The sequence below is a fragment of the Cnephaeus nilssonii genome (assembly GCF_951640355.1).
Source record: "Cnephaeus nilssonii genome assembly, chromosome: 3".
NCBI lineage: Eukaryota > Metazoa > Chordata > Mammalia > Chiroptera > Vespertilionidae > Cnephaeus > Cnephaeus nilssonii.
The window spans coordinates 53,853,839-53,870,525 of NC_137074.1; the positions used below are offsets into that span (position 1 = coordinate 53,853,839).

General features: G+C 39.4%; 1 protein-coding gene across 5 annotated transcripts in view; it reads left to right on the top strand.

Annotated features, from left to right (window-relative positions):
- The window catches only part of LMLN (leishmanolysin like peptidase), a 61,710-nt gene that overhangs the window by 13,678 nt on the left and 31,345 nt on the right, over window positions 1-16,687 (top strand). For all 5 annotated transcript variants that reach the window (XM_079764730.1, XM_079764729.1, XM_079764726.1 and 2 more), the window contains exons 7-10: window positions 1,570-1,675; window positions 8,658-8,752; window positions 13,357-13,474; window positions 14,659-14,766. In XM_079764730.1, the coding sequence (XP_079620856.1) occupies window positions 1,570-1,675; window positions 8,658-8,752; window positions 13,357-13,474; window positions 14,659-14,766 (427 nt within the window). The remainder of the gene's footprint in view (window positions 1-1,569; window positions 1,676-8,657; window positions 8,753-13,356; window positions 13,475-14,658; window positions 14,767-16,687) is intronic.

The following is a 16,687-nucleotide window of genomic DNA, read 5'->3' on the forward strand; positions in this document are numbered from 1 at the left end:
AAAAGAATATATATTTAATAGAGTATTTCTTTTTTCCTAAGATATTAGTTAAATATTAGGGGCCCAGTGCACGAAATTCATTCACAGGTAGGGTCCCTAGGTCTGGCTGCGCAATCAGGGCCAATCAGGCTTTCCTTCCCCTGGCTGCTGGCTGCCGGCCAGAGCCTTCCTTTGTTCCACGCCGCCCCCTGGTGGTAAGCGCATGTCATAGTGAGCGGTTGAACTCCCAGTCAGTCAAACTACTGAGGGGACAAACTGCATATTAGCCTTTTATTATATAGGATACTTATAAATAAGCTTAGGTTAGGAAGAAGCCATGTGTACCTATTGCTCTTGGAAGCCACTTCAGTGGACACTGTGTGTGAGGATGAGAACTTCGTGAAATGGATTGAAAAGAATTATAGGGCTGTTTTAATCTAATGTTATAGAAGTTCCTGATGGGTTTTAAGCCTGACAGTGACATCCATTTTGTATTTTAGAGGTCGATAGCAATGTTTTGGTAAGTGAATTATATATATACTTTTTCTAAGTGTAAGTCTATTGTTTTCAAGTATGAAGAATCTATACTATGTTTTTTAAATAAGACAAATGTTACTTTTTAAATAGGCAATCAAAATTTAGTGAGGTTTGTGGTATTTCTATGGTAAAATGTTACGATAGTGATGAGAGAAATGACCTGGGGGTTCCTTACCATTGTTTGCCATTGCTTTTGAAAGATAGGTAAGTACATGACAAAACTGACTGAATTACTCTGGGTCCTAGTCAGCTCTGGACTCAGGTTCTGGGTGCAGAGGAGATGTAGAATTCTATAGATTCTAGAAGGGATAGAATATGAAAGAAGATAATGGGGAGATAGAGATCTTTATATGAATGAAGGGCAGTGTTGGGGCAGGAGAGGGAATAGTGAGATGGAAATAAGAAGGTTCAGCAACTGTCAGCAACCTGAATGATTTGCTAATTGTCCTATAGTGTGTCTCGTTTCCCTCTCTACTTACTTGTCTGTCCTTGTGCCTGTAAATATAGAGAAATGCTGAAGTCATATATGGATTTTGCAAGTAAAATAGTGTTAGAATTTGAATTATCCAGTACATTTCTTTATTTGGTATATGTTGAAATTTTAAAAATTCATAGTAAAATAAAATTAACTGACTAAATCCTTTTGTAGAAATAGTTGTTGATTATCCATGCCATAGAAACAGAGGTATATGTCTTCAAAGTAAAAGATAGTGAAAGTTAGATGTTATTATACAAAATGACATTTGATATTTAGCGAAGATTTTTTGACCTTGGGCAGTTTTTTGTTTTGTTTTTAATTGATCTTAGAGAGAGAAACATCAGCCAGTTGCCTCCTGTAGGTGCCCCAACCAGGGATCGAACCCACAACATGTATGTGCCCTGATGGGGAATTGAACTTGCCACCTTTTGGTGTGTGAGATAACGCTCAAGCAACTGAGCCTCACCAGCCGGGGCAGGACCTTGGGCAATTTTTTATAGAAAAGTATAGGTTAATAAATACCATAATGCATATTATTCTGGAATATAATAAAAATTCAATGTCTGTTTTAACAGGCCAATAGCAGGATATGCTAACCTGTGTCCAAATATGATCTCTACCCAGCCTCAGGAGTTTATTGGGATGCTGTCTACAGTGAAACATGAGATTATTCATGCCCTGGTAAATTTTCCTGTTAACTGTTCTGTGTGTGTGTGCGCGCACATGCGCGCGCCTTGGTTTTCTGTTTATTGTGCTTTCATTTTGATGTATATATTAACATTTAAGATTATGTAGATTCTTAGATTCATGTTCCATAAAACAGTTGATTAGGCCTTTGCCAGTAGAAAATTTCTAATGATTAGCATTTGAGCTAGGTTGAGTTATACTATTTAAAATAATTAAACAGTGCTCGCTTTGGCAGTACATATACTAAAATTGGAACGATACAGAGAAGATTAGCATGGCCCCTGTGCAAGGATGATACACAAATTCGTGAAGCGTTCCATATTTTTACAGCCTACGTGCCCATCAGCAGATGAGTGGATTAAAAAACTGTGGTACATCTACACAATGGAATATTACGCTGCTATAAAAAAGAAGGAACTTTTACCATTTGCAACAATATGGATGGAACTGGAGAGCATTATGCTAAGCGAAATAAGCCAGCCAGAGAAAGATAAATATCACATGATCTCACTCATATATGGGATATAATGATTAACATAATTTGATGAACAAGAATAGATCGGTTCTGACCGGTTTGGCTCAGTGGATAGAGCATCGGCCTGTGGACTGAGGGGTCCCAGGTTCGATTCCAGTCAAGGGCATGTACCTTGGTTGCGGGTACATCCCCAGTGGGGGGTGTGCAGGAGGCAGCTGATCGATGTTTCTCTCTCATTGAAGTTTCTAACTCTCTATTCCTCTCCCTTTCTCTCTGTAAAAAAATCAATAAAATGTATTTTAAAAAAAGAATAGATCGATCTAGAGACAAATGGTAGAGGAGGGGGGAGTTAGAGAGCAACTAAAGGACTTGTATGCATGCATATTAGCATAACCAATGGACACAGACACTGGGGCAGCGGGGGCTTGCCTGGGGTTGTGATGGCTGGGGAGGGCGTCAATTGGGGAAAAAGGAGACATATGTAAAACTTTAGACAATAAAAAAAAATAAAATAATTAAACAAATTAGTATAATAGGCAAATGGGATTTTTGAGAAAATAATTAAGTTTCTACAGAAAAAACTTAGGTTAAACAGTGCTCGCTTTGGCAGTACATATACTAAATTTTAGAAAAATTTACTTTCCTCTAAAATGACAACTGATATACTAATTATAGATCTTATCTCCTACAGAGATCTCATTTCTAAAAGTCCTCTTGGTCTATTTAGGCTTTCTAAGTGTATATATACTAACTGATTCAGAACTTCTTCCATTTCCCTAATTTATCCAAAATAAATTTTGACTATGTGTCTAGGGAATTAAACAATGTTGCCTAAGATGCTAGGACATGTTCTCCTGATACCATCTGTGTATTTAGACAGTAGATGGCAGTAAGTTTAAGAGAGAGAATGGATTACACTGATCTAGGTGTGATTCTTTTTAATTCTATCACTAAAAATCTTTGGGATCTTGTGTAAATTACTTGGTCTTTGTAAGCCTCAATTTCATCTGTAAAATGAAGATAGTAGTACATGCTACAATGGGATTTTTCTCTTGAAGATTATGTAAGACAAAACATATAAATGGGCCCGGCCCGTGCAGCTCAGTGGTTGAGCATTGACCCATGAATCAGGAGATCACAGTTCAATTCCCAGGTCAGGGCACATGACTGGGTTTCAGGCTGGATCCCTAGTAGGGGGCATGCAGGAGGCAGCCGATTAATGATTCTCATCGTTGATGTTTCTATCTCTCCCTCTCACTTTTTCTCTTGAAATTTAAAAGAAAAAGTTTTTTTTTAAGTAGTAGAAACTGAAATTAAAAAAAAACAACAACAACAACTTATAAATGGCTTAGTACCATGTTGTACATAGTAAGGTGTAATAAAATTAGTGGCGATTATTTATTGGTTTATTTAGTGAGCTATCATGTATGACCTTGAAATGCAAGCCTCACTCTCTTTTTTTGAGGAGGCCCTCAAATATTAAGGACATATATTGATTTACCGGAAGTATAAAATGTGGGATTTAGGACTTACTTACCCTACTAGTCCAACTCCATTTCCCTGTGCTTCCCTTGTCTGTATTCCTCTTAAGCATCAGTCTTTAATTCAGCAAATACATTGAGTGACTTGGTGAAATTGTAATGTAACCAGATAGTACTTACATCTTTCAAGTAAGGAGATTCCAAAATGAGTCATTTATTTTCCCTTTGTTAAAAAAAGTAAGTTGAACCTGCTCAATTTGGTGAAAGACAAATGTCATTCTAAGTAACATTTTAAGCTTTAAGTTATAAAATCTATAGATACTTGAGAGAACCAGAGTAAAACAACAGGTTTTTAAGTCTAATTCATACGTGAACATGAATATTGTGGTCCCAAACATGAGAAAAATTAGGTTATGAATAGACAATTCACAAAAGAAAAGGTTCGGAGAAACCAAGATGGCGGCATAGGTAAACACCTGAACTGCTGCCTCGCACAACAATTTCAAAACTACAACTAAAAGACAAAACAGACATCATCCAGAACCACAGGAAGGCTGGCTGAGTGGAAATTCTACAACTAGAAGGAAAGAGAAAAGCACACTGAGACTCACAGGAGCTGCGGAAGGCAGAGGTACAGAGGCACGCACACGGAGAGGGCTGGCACCTGAGTACGCGGCTGACTTTCTCAATAGGGAGGGAGACAAAAGCTCCTGACTGCTCTGAACTCCAGTTCCGGGCAAGACTCTGGGGACCCAGACTCATTTGGGGAGAAACTGGACTGTCTGGAAGCGGGCGGAACTCGAGGGTGGCTTTCTCTGAGGTGCTTGCAGCAATTACCGCAGGACACTGAGACCCAGGGGCCTCTTAGGGCAGGGCTGATGGGAAGCCATTGCTGTTTGCTCCACCCTGAGATCCCGCCCCACGAAGCCATTGCTGTTTCCTCCGCCCTGAGACTCCACCCCATCCAAGCTGAGCACAGAGGCTTTTGCATATGAATGGCCTGGTCCTTTGAAATCTAAACTTACCTAACAAACTGCAGCTGAGTCAGTGAGATCCAGAACATCCAAAAGAAGGCCCAAGGTCCCGCAGCAGCTTGCATTGCTTCACAGCTGGGTCTCATCTGGGCACCTCCAAAACCCAAAGAATCTGCAGATCTCTCTGTAGCTCCTGCTGGGTGACCTCAGGCAGAGGCTAAATTAGCATCTCCTTGGAGATCCAAGAGCCAGTGTAACCAGGGGTCAGAGTGGGACCATCCAGATTACAACTCCTCAGATCCATAAGGGACACACTCAGTGGGCAGACTCAGTGAGCACCAAAGCCCCACTGAAGCAAGTCTTGTCTCATAAGGGTGTCTCCAGCACAGAAGTTCTCCCATCGTAGACACAGCTGATCCTCACAGCCAATTGGCCTGGAAGTCAATTCTTCCCAGTGATACCAACAACAATCAAGGCTTAACTACAACAAGACTGTACACACAGCCCACAAAGGGGTGCACCAAGAGTGTCCACCTCAGGTGACTGGGGAGGTTGAGCCACTGGGCCCCATAGGACACCTAGCACACAAAGCCACTCTGTCAACTCAGGGAAGCAGCCAAAATGTGGAGACAAAGAAACAGGTCACAAACGAAAGAAATGGAGGAAAGCAAATGACTTGTTATAGAGTTCAAAACCACGGTTACAAGGTTTTTCAAGAATTTTCCAGAAAAGGCCGATAAATTTAGCGAGACCCTTGAGGATATGAAAAAGGACCAACTAGAAATTAAGCATACACTGACTGAAATAAAAAATAATATACAGAGATCAAACAGCAGACTAGAGAATCGCAAGGGTCAAGTCAAAGATTTTAAATACGAAGAAGCAAAACACACCCAACCGGAAAAGCAAAAAGTAAAAAGAATTCAAAAATATGAAGATAGTGTAAGGAGCCTCTGGGACAACTTCAAGCGTACCAACATCAGAATTATGGGGGTGCCAGAAGAAGAAAGAGAGCAAGATACTGAAAACCTATTTGAAGAAATAATGACAGAAAACTTCCCCCACCTGGTGAAAGAAATAGACTTACAAGTCCAGGAAGCTCACAGAACCCCAAAGAAAAGGAATCCAAAGAGGACCACACCAAGACACATCATAATTAAAATGCCAAGAGCAAAAGACAAAGAGAGAATCTTAAAAGCAGCGAGAGAAAAACAGTTACCTACAAGGGAGCACCCATACGACTGTCAGCTGATTTCTCAACAGAAACTATGCAGGCCAGATGGGAGTGGCAAGAAATATTCAAAGTGATGAATAGCAAGAACCTACAACCAAGATTACTCTACCCAGCAAAGCTATCATTCAGAATTGAAGGTCAGATAACGAGCTTCACAGATAAGAAAAAGCTAAAGGAGTTCATCACCACCAAACCAGTATTATATGAAATGCTGAAGGGTATTCTTGAAGAAGAAGTAGGAGGAGGAGGAAGAGGAGAAGGAGGTAAAGATATAAATTATGAACAACAAATACATATTTATCAACAAGTGAATCTTAAAATCAAGTGAATAAAAAATCTGATGAACAGAATAAACTGGTGAATATAATAGAATCAGGGGCATAGAATGGGAGTGGACTGACAGTTCTTTGGGCGGGAAAGGGGTGTGGGGGGTGCAGGAAGAGACTGGACAAAAATCGTACACCTATGGATGAGGACAGCGGGGGCGGCGGGGGGGGGGGAGTAAGGGCAGAAGGGATGGGAACCGGTTGAAGGGATGCTATGGGAGGAAAAAAGAGGAACAATTGTAATAATCTGAACAATAAAGATTTGTTTAAAAAAAAAGAAAGAAAGAAAAGGTTATTTGGCCAAGAAATGTATGAGAAGGTATTCACACTTGCTTTAATAGTCAGGTAATTTCAAATAAAAGTGAGATGCCATTGAATGTAAAAACATGTATGAGAGTTATGCAAATTGATTTCAAGGTAGCGGTTACTTCTGGGAAGAGAGGGAGGAAAAAGTGTTAGGTAGTGAGGCTTCAGCAGTATTTACTCTGGAGTGTTTTACTTCTTAAAAAAAAAAACCAAAAACCTGAAGAAAATATGGAAAAACTAACATCTTAAATCCTTTTAAAGAGGATGCATAAGTTTCTATTAGGCTTTTGAAACTTGTCTGTGTATTTGAATTATTTTAAAAATTGTAAAGCCCTACAAAATTTAAAGATTATTTTAAATCTCAAAAACCATCCTGGAGGATGGAAAGAATTAAATGTTTAACAGTTAAAGGTACTCCCTGTAAAGTTAAATATGTTCATAGCTCTCAACTACAGTCATCCATGGTACTTTAGATACTAGATAATCCTTCTGAAATATGAGTGCTTAGAAAAACTTTCTAGTTGATAGGGTGAGAAAATGTTTATTTAGAATATCATAAAGGATGAGACAAATCATACTATTTTAAACTTTATGTAACTTCAGTGAATTGTATATTTAAACTAGATGTTCTTAGCTGATTCCATTAAGTATCCTTTGCATCTTTAGAAGTTAAATAAGAAGAAATACAGGAATACAAGACTAATATTGATTCCATTAATCATTTTGGCAAGTCTTGAATGACAGAGGCCACAGTTATGTAAGCAAAGAAATGATCATTTATGATTGTTACTTATCTATAATAATAAAAGCACAATATGCTAATTAGTCCAGACGTCCTTCTGGATGTCCTTCAGGTCCACTTTCCGGATGAAGCCAGGGCTGTGAGGGAAGTCCAGGTTCCAGGTGCCTGCCAGCGGCCGGAGGGAAGCCCGGGTCCCAGGTGCCAGAGGGAAGCTGGTGCCAGCAGCCAGGGGAAGGAAGGCCTACTCTTGCATGAATTTCGTGCATCGGGCCTCTAGTTTGAATATAAGTTGTAGCATATTCTCAATGTATAAGATATACATAAAGAAGTAATTACAGCCCGGCTGGCGTGGCTCAGTGGTTGAGCATCAACCTATGAACCAGGAGGCCGCGGTTTGATTCCCAGTTAGGGCACATGTGCCCGGGTTGCAGGCTCAATCCCCAGTAGGGGGTGTGCAGGAGGCAGCTAATCCATGTTTCTCTCTCATTATGGATGTTTCTTTCTCTCTCCCCCTCTTCCTTCCTCTCTGAAATCAATAAAAAAAATTTTTTTTAAATAAAGTAGTTCCAAAAGTGCTTTGTTTTAGCTATCAGATTAGGAAGGAAAGCAAGAAAAGAAATAGGAGATATCAAATGTCAGCAATTTTTTTGCCCACTTTCTCATGTTAATTGGAAGGGGAGGGATAGAGAATAGGAATTTGAATGTTTTTATGTGAAGTATGCATTATCATTAAAATTGAACACTTCCTTAAAAACTATTTAAAATGTGATTAGAAACATAAAAATTCACATTGTAAAACAATTTTGGGAATGTGGGTGATTTTACACATTATCATATTAGCAAAAGAACCACAGCTAACATTTTGATATATTTTCCAGTCTTTCTTAAGTGTATAAATATATATATATATATATACACACACACACCATACACACACACACACACACACACACACACACACTCATTTCCACTTTTCTTAAGTGTAGATATATATTAAATGTGGATTTTGGGATCAAAGACACTGAATTTTTATGAATGTTCTTAGGAACATATTTGATCACTCACCCCCTACTCTATATTGTTAATTTTTCTCAATAGTAGCATTTCCTGGATGCAGTTATAGAGTTTAGTAAGTTTATGTGAAGGTCAACTATGATTAATACATTCTTAAACAAATAAATGCATTGTCTATACCCTAAAGAATATCTTTGTTACTGTTACTTATGGTTTCCTCACTTAATAACCTCAAGTAATTGGAATTTAGAATTCAAAAGTATGGAGCACTTAATAGTCCAATTTCAATATAAGAAGTTCCTATAGAAGTACTGATGCTTTTATGTGGTTATATCAGTGTTCTCTTTTGATAGCAGCATGCTATGATGTCTCTAATCAGAATTGATATTTTTTACTTTAAGACGTTTCCAACTTTTTCTTATAGGGTTTCTCTGCTGGGCTATTTGCATTCTACCATGATAAAGATGGAAATCCTCTAACTTCAAGATTTGCAGATGGTCTTCCACTTTTTAATTATAGGTATTTGTTATTTTTATTCTTGTTCTTTTTTAGGAGAGATACTAAGACTTGAATCTGAGAATCGTAGCATGTTAAGTGCCATAAATAACAGTGGTTTTATGGCTAGCCTTAGAAAATTATAGCTATTAAAACAAGATAGGGTATAAGAGGTCATTTAGCTTCACATACGAAGAATTTTTTAAATTTTATATCATTAAATTCATCTATTTTTTTCTTTATTGCATAAGCAAGTTCCTGCCCTCCGAAGATTATAAAAATATTATTCTAGCCCTGGCTGTTGTGGCTCAGTGGTTGGAGCATCATCCAGTACAACGAACACAGGTTGCAGGTTCAAGCCCAGTCTGGGTGCCTGTGCGAGGCAACCGATTGATATTTCTCTCTCGCATCAGTGTTTCTGTCTCTCTCTCCCTGCCTCTCTCTAAAATAAAAAATGTTACCCTAAATTTCTTACAGTAAATTATTATTTAAATTTTTTACATTCATAACTTTATTTGAAATTTATTTTTGCTTCATATGTTTTGGTTCTTTATAATAGGGATGGGGAATGTCTGGCCTGAGGGCCGTATAAGGCCCACAAAATCATGTGGTTTGGCCCTGCCCAGGCAAACCCTGGCAGTACTCGAAATTCAATAAATCTAGGAGCTTTTTTCAAGCAACATAAACTTATATTTAGTGAATTATATTAAGTGAATGATGTTATAAATACCGAATGGCTCTTGGCAGAAAAAAGGTTCCCCATCCTTATTTTATAAGGTACACAAGTCTTTTTTTTTTTTACACTTGTCATGCCATGAATTCATAGGGAAGGGGTTCCACAGCTCAGGCTCCTTCCCACTGTTCTCCCACAGTGAGCTTCTGTGGGTGGAGCAGGCTGATGCTTTAGCTGAACCCAGGTGCCTTTCTCTTTGGCTTCCTTCTTTTTTTGATCATTTTCCTTCACACGTTTCAGGAAGCTATCGCGGCTCTTAGAGTGCTTAAGATGCTCAATACGTACATTAATTCTCTTGGCAAAAATCTTACCCTTAACTTGTTTGTTCACAGCAGTGCCCATTGCATACGGGTGACCATGTAGACTCTTCCAGTTTTGCCATGGTAACATTCATGGACCATACCTTCTTGTAGATTCACGTGTATGTGGCTAGAGGAACAATTCCATGTTTTCTAAAAATCCTAAAAAACATATAGTGGGTAGCTCTCTTTCTCTTTGTGTTACTCATTTTGGCAAATTATTGGAAGATGGCAGTCCGGCTGAAAAGAGGATATACGTATTAAAATATTTACAGAAGAAATGATATGATGTCTGAGATTTGTTACAAATCTGGGTGGAAGTGGGGAAATGGAGAAAGTAGGTATGGGTATAAATGAAACAAACCATGAGTTGATAATTATTGAAGCAGGATGTGAAGATATATGGACGTTTATTATATTCTTTATACTTATGTATATATTTGACATTTTCTGTAATAAAAATATAATCCTATCTAGTAATAGACAAATATGCAAATTGACCATACCTCCGACACACCCACAAGCCACGCCCACCATCCAATCAGAGCGAGTATGCAAATTAACCCAAACCAAGATGGCTGCAGCCACAGAGAGCAAGGTTTCCTAGGTAACAGAGGAAGCCAAGCTTTCTGCCTGCCCTGGCCAGGCTTAAGCCTCCACTCAAGCTACAAAGTTTCAATTATAGAAGGTAAACAAATTCAAACAAATGGAGGCAGAATGGAGCTTGAGAGAGCAGGCCAGGGTTGCCGGCGGCAACAGGGGAAGCAAAGCTTTCTGCACACCCTGGCCAGGCCCACCCGCTTAAGGCAACAAAGTTTCAATTATAACCCCAACACAAATGGCTGCCGGCGGCCTCGGAGGGAGCCCCAGGCTTGGCTCCGCTCCAGGCTACAAAGTTTCAATTGTAGAAGGAAAATAAATTCCAGATACCAGGGCCTCCGCTTGGGTTGCCAGGGGGCATGGCTGGCCTGCAAACCACCACAGGCCCCTCGCTCAGGCCACCCCACACCCCAAGGGAACCCCCACCTGATCCGGGACGCCCTTCAGGGCAAACCAGCTGGCCCCCATCCACGCACCAGGCCTCTATCCTATCTAATAAAAGAGTAATATGCAGATTGATCATCACTGCAACACACAATATAGCTGCCCCCATGTGGTCAAAGATCCTGCCCCCATGTGGACACAAGATGGCCACCACAGATGGCCAGCAGGAGAGGGCAGTTGGGAGGCACCCGGCCTGCAAGGGAGGACAGTTGAGAAGGATCAGGCCTGCAAGGGAGGGCAGTTGAGAGGGACCAAGCCTGCAAGGGAGGGCAGTTGGAGGTGATCAACCCTGCAGGGGAGGGCAGTTAGGAGTGACCAGGCCGGCAGAGGAGGGAAGTTGGGGACAAACAGGCTGGCAGTGGAGTGGTTAGGGGGTGAACAGGCTGGCAGGCAGAAACGGTTAGGGGCAATCAGGAAGGCAGGCAGGGGAGCAGTTGGGAGTCAGCAGTCCTGGATTGTGAGAGGGATGTCCGACTGTCCAGTGGGATCGGGCCTAAACGGGCAGTCGGACATCCCTCGAGGGGTCCCAGATTGGAGAGGGTACAGGCTGGGCTGAGGGACAACCCCCCTCCGTGCACGAATTTCGTGCACCGGGCCTCTAGTACACACACACACACACACACACACACACACACACACACACATATATATATATATACACACACACACACACACATATATATATATGTACACACACACACACACACACACACACACTCTAGATGTCCGGTGCACGAAATTTGAGCACTGCTGAGGGGTCCCTCAGCCCAGTCTGCGCCCCCTCGCAGTCTGGGACCCCTTGGGGGATGTCCGGGACTCCTCGCTCCTTACCGCCCACCTGGTCACTGCTCCTTGCCTCTTGGCTCGCTGCTCCTTAGCGCGGCTGTGGAGGCAGGAGAGGCTCCTGCCACTGCCGCTGCACTCGCCAGCTGTGAGCCTATCTTCTGGCTGAGCGACACTCCCTCTGTGGAAGTGCACTGACCACCAGAGGGCAGTTCCTGCATGGAGCATCTCCCCCTGGTGGTCAGCATCATAGCAACTGGGTCGTTCTGGTCGTTCCACCTTAACAGTCACTTAGGCTTTTATTATATAGATGTGTATAGATGTATTTTTTATTTTTATTTATTTATTTTTTAGAGAGAGAGGAAGGGAGAGGGATAGAGAGATAGAAACATCAATGAGAAAGAACATTGATTGGCTACCTCCTGCACACCCCTCACCAGGGGACCAAGTCTGCAACCCAAGCATGTTCCCTGAGCGGGAATCTAACCAGCGACCTCTTGGTGCATGGGTTGACACTCAGCACTGAGCCACACTGGCTGGGCTATAAATTATAAATTTTTATAATTATGTCTTGGTGGATTGATTCTTTCATCATTAGAAAATTTCCCTCTTTGTGTCTAGAAATAATTTTTGTCTTAAAGTCTAATTGTGTGGTATTAATACAGTGATGGCGAACCTATGACACGCGTGTCAGCACTGACACGCGTAGCCATTTCTGATGACACGCGGCCGCATGCCAAGGATGAAACATTTGCGACTAGAGTCTTGGAGTTAGTTTTTTCCTCAAAGTGACACACTACCCGAGTTATGCTCAGTTTTTTGGCGAAGTTTGACACACCAAGCTCAAAAGGTTGCCCATCACTGTATTAATAAAACTGTTCCAGCTCTCTTTTGAGCACTGTTTGAATGTCATGTCTTTTTAATCCTTTTATGTTCTACCGATTTGTGTCCTTGAGTCTGAACTGTCTCTTGTAGATATCTAATTGGATCATAGCTGTTGTTTTTTATGAATTCTTCTGGTGGCTGCCCAGTTGCTGGTTTTTGCCATGTCTGGGCTTTTGGTTTTCAAGCCTGCCATAAGACAGGAGAGAGGGCATGGGAAAACACCACAAAGCTTGCTGTTCTTACAATTCATTTTTCTTAATTTATCAGATTCATCCATTTTTAAGTGCTTCCTATATTGCTGCAAGCCTTTGGTTAATTTCCAGAGTTCTAAAAAAGTTGATTTGGTCAATTTTGCTACTTTTCTCATGGCTTTCACAAGGCAGAGAATTTTCAGAGGTCCTTACTCTACTATTTTTGCTGCCATCTGTCTAGAATTTATTTCTTTATATGGGATAAAATAGGGATTTAACTTTTTTTCCTAGATGGATAACCAGTTTTACACAGTTATTATGTAAATTATACTTTCCCACTAAATTAAAGTGCCATCTTTTTTTTGGTTTAAGTTTCTTTATATACTTGAATATGTCTCTGGACTTGCTTTTCCCCCCAATAAATGTCTTATAAGGAAAGAATTCATTGTCGTCGTAGCCAAGAATTGGCTATGTGGACTTGAGCAACTTACTTCATCTCTCTAAGCTTCTGTGCCTTTATTTATGGCATGGTGATGACAATCTCATGATGTTGTTGAAAAGATTAAATGAGAAAATGTTATCAAGTACTTTTAGTAAGCTTGAAAATTTTAATTTTATTGATATTGATATTCATAAGCACATTTAAGGTGGTAAATTTGCAAAAGTGACTGTCTTCTTATCCTTTAACTACAGTCTTGGATTATATCAATGGAGTGATAAAGTAGTTCAAAAAGTGGAGAGATTATGGGATGTTCGAGATAACAAGATAGTTCCTCACACTGTGTATCTCCTAGTAACACCTCGTGTTGTTGTAAGTATTACTAAATTATTAATGTCTCATGAGCCATCAGCTCTTTTCCTTCATAATGGTCCTCTACTAATCATTATTATTTAAGAACTATGATTACATTTTAGAGCCTATAGTAGGAAAAAGAATAGAAAGGCAATACAATAAAGCTACACACCCAGAGAAATCTGAGGAAATGGAAATTTGGCATGGACTCCTGGTTCCCCTTCTACCCATTGCTTTAAATCAGTGCTCCTCTGTTTACATACCTCTTAGTATTACTGGCACTATTGCATAATTGCGGATCATTTAATTTGGAGTCTGCATTAGTCAGAGTTCTCCAGTGAAACAGAACCCACAGGATGTGTTGACGTGGGGGAAGGGAGAAGGAAGAGATTCATTTTAAGGAATTGCCTCATGTAATTGCGGAAGTTTAGAGAATCTACAATCTGAGAGAGTTGGCTGGCAGGCTGGAGACTCAGGGAAGAGTTGTAGTTTGAATCCAAAGGCTGTCTGCTGACTGAATTCCTTCTTGTCAGGTAAGGTCAGTCTTTGTTCTGTTAAGGCTTTTAACTGATTGGATGAGGCCCATCTATAAATTTGGTTTACTCAAAATCCTCTAAGTTTAGTGCTAATCTCATCTAAAAGCATCCACATAGAAATATCCAGACTAACTTTTGACCAAATATTTAAGCACTGCAGCCCAGCCAAGATCACATAAAATTAACCATCACATGTTTATGTAATGACAGAAACTTATTCTCCCTCCTTGACTGAACACAGCTCTCTCTAAGAGTCTTTTGAACTTTTACACTGCTCTTGGTATATTTTCCATCCCTGGAAGTCTCTAACTGAAGGACAGGCAGAACCAAATTATATTCTTAAAAACAATTTTTAAAATATATTTTTATTGATTTCAGAGGGGAAGGGAGAGGGAGAGAGATATAGAAACATCAATGCTGAGAGAGAATCGTTGATCGGCTGCCTCCTGCACGCCCCCTGCTGGGGATGGAGCCTGCTACCTGGGCATGTGCCCTTGACCGGAATTGAACCCGTGACCCTTCAGTCCACAGGCTGACGTTCTATCCAATGCGCCAAACCAGCTAAGGCACCAAAGTAATTCTTTAATTCTTTATTACATCTAGTGTGATCATTTGCCATTATCCTACTGTACTTTTGTAGGGCTTATATTTTTTTCTGGTTTTAAGGATGAAGCAAGAAAACATTTTAACTGTCCAATTCTGGAAGGAATGGAACTTGAAAATCAAGGTGGTATGGGCACTGAACTCAACCATTGGGAAAAGCGGTTATTAGAGGTAAGTTTACATTAAAATTGTACTAAATCTGTTTTTTCTTTAAATGTTACTAGACTTATTTTTTCTTATGGTAAAAAGTCATTCAACAGTGTAATAGCATATACTACTAGTAAAGTAAAAAAATTTTAAGTCTCTTTTGCCTTTTAGTTTTCCAGATCCACTTTCCTGAAGTAATTACTTTTTAAGTTTTTTGTATATCCTTTCAGAAGTATGAACTAACATATATACTTTTAAAGAAGTGGTTCGTACATTTCTATAACTTTCTTCACTTAATGATACTTACCTTAAACATTTCTCCAAGGTAGTAAAGTGCTTCCACTGTAATGCAATGTATGCTTTCCTAGAAAAACCTCTTCCTCCAAAATTGAACACTAAAAATAACAAGGCTTGTGGGAAAACAAATACCAGAGCACTAATAAAAGCAATAAGTCATAATAAAATAAGTGCTAGCTTGGTTTTAAAAGACATATATTTCCAATAAATAAACTATATTTACTCTGGTATTTCTTTATATTAAACAACAATAACAAAAAGCAGTGATAGTTGGATGGGAGACTATAAATCTGAGCAATGGAAGAAAATAGTAAAATTGTACAAAGATTAGAGAGAACCATGCAATAAGCACTTCCAAGTCAGAGCCTCTAGCTGTATCAAGCCATGTAGAAGAGCATGGAGTGAACGGACACCCTGCACAGTATAGCATTTCTCTGTTACTGTGTTTATTAGCTGCCTTAGTGTACTTTGTATTTAGCTGCTATTGCTCCATTGCACAAGACATTAAAATCCAGGGGGAAAATCATTATGAAGCAACACGATTCCTTATTATGATGATGTTGTTTTCTTATTTACCAGGCTTACATGAGCTCATTCACATACAGAAACCCATGCTTTAGTAGAATAATCTGTATATTGGATCTATTCATTTTTTTTTGATCTATTCATTTTTTAATAGCTACATATTATATGAACAACATTCCTATGCTAATGAATAATTATGTTTTTATTTTTAATTTTAAAAATATTATAATGAACAACTTATTTAAATCTGCAATGTCTTCTAGGAGTGTTGTTCTAGTGGTGGTAATTAGGTTCAACTAAACAATCAAACTAACAAGACCTAAATGGTCCACATTGAAAAAACATTCATGTAGAATGATAGAGGAAAGAAAGCACAGCATGCTACCATTGCCATCAGGCATTTCTCTTATACTCCATACAGCAGTCTAAGAGTTATCCATTGATATAACTTGCAGAACCCTTTAAGGGTCATACCCATAAAAGTCACTGCACACTGGGAAGTCCAAAATTGTGGCTTACCAACAGGTGTTCATGTTCACTTATAGTAATCCCAAGTCCAGACACATATCAGGAGGTCTTTTTCCCTGTGTACTGTTGCCTGGTAACACAGTTCACATTCCACCTTTATTAGGTTCCCAGAAACCAGAATTAGGAAGTTAACTGAAGGTCAAATTTCTTTATATAGAAAAAGAAAAGATAAATCCCTACAAGTGGAATGTCTTGCTCAGAGACATAAGAATGTCTTACATAAGAATGTCTTGCTTATGCTTTTGGTATCACATCATATATATATGATGTGATACCAAAAGCATAAGCAACCAAAGAAAATAGATAACTTGAACTTTATAAAAAATTAAAAACTTTTGTGCTTCAAAAGACACTATCAAGAAAGTGAAAAGGAAAAAATAAATAAAGAAAGAAAAAGAAAGAAAGAAAAAAAAAGAAAGTGAAAAAACAACTCACAGAACGGGAGAAAATATTTGCAAATCATCTGTCTGATAAGGGTCTATAATCCAGACTATATGAAGAACTCTTATAACTCAACAATAAAGCATGGCTAACAGTGGTTGAGCCTTGACCTATGAACCAGGAGGTCATGGTTCAATTCCCAATCAGGTCACAT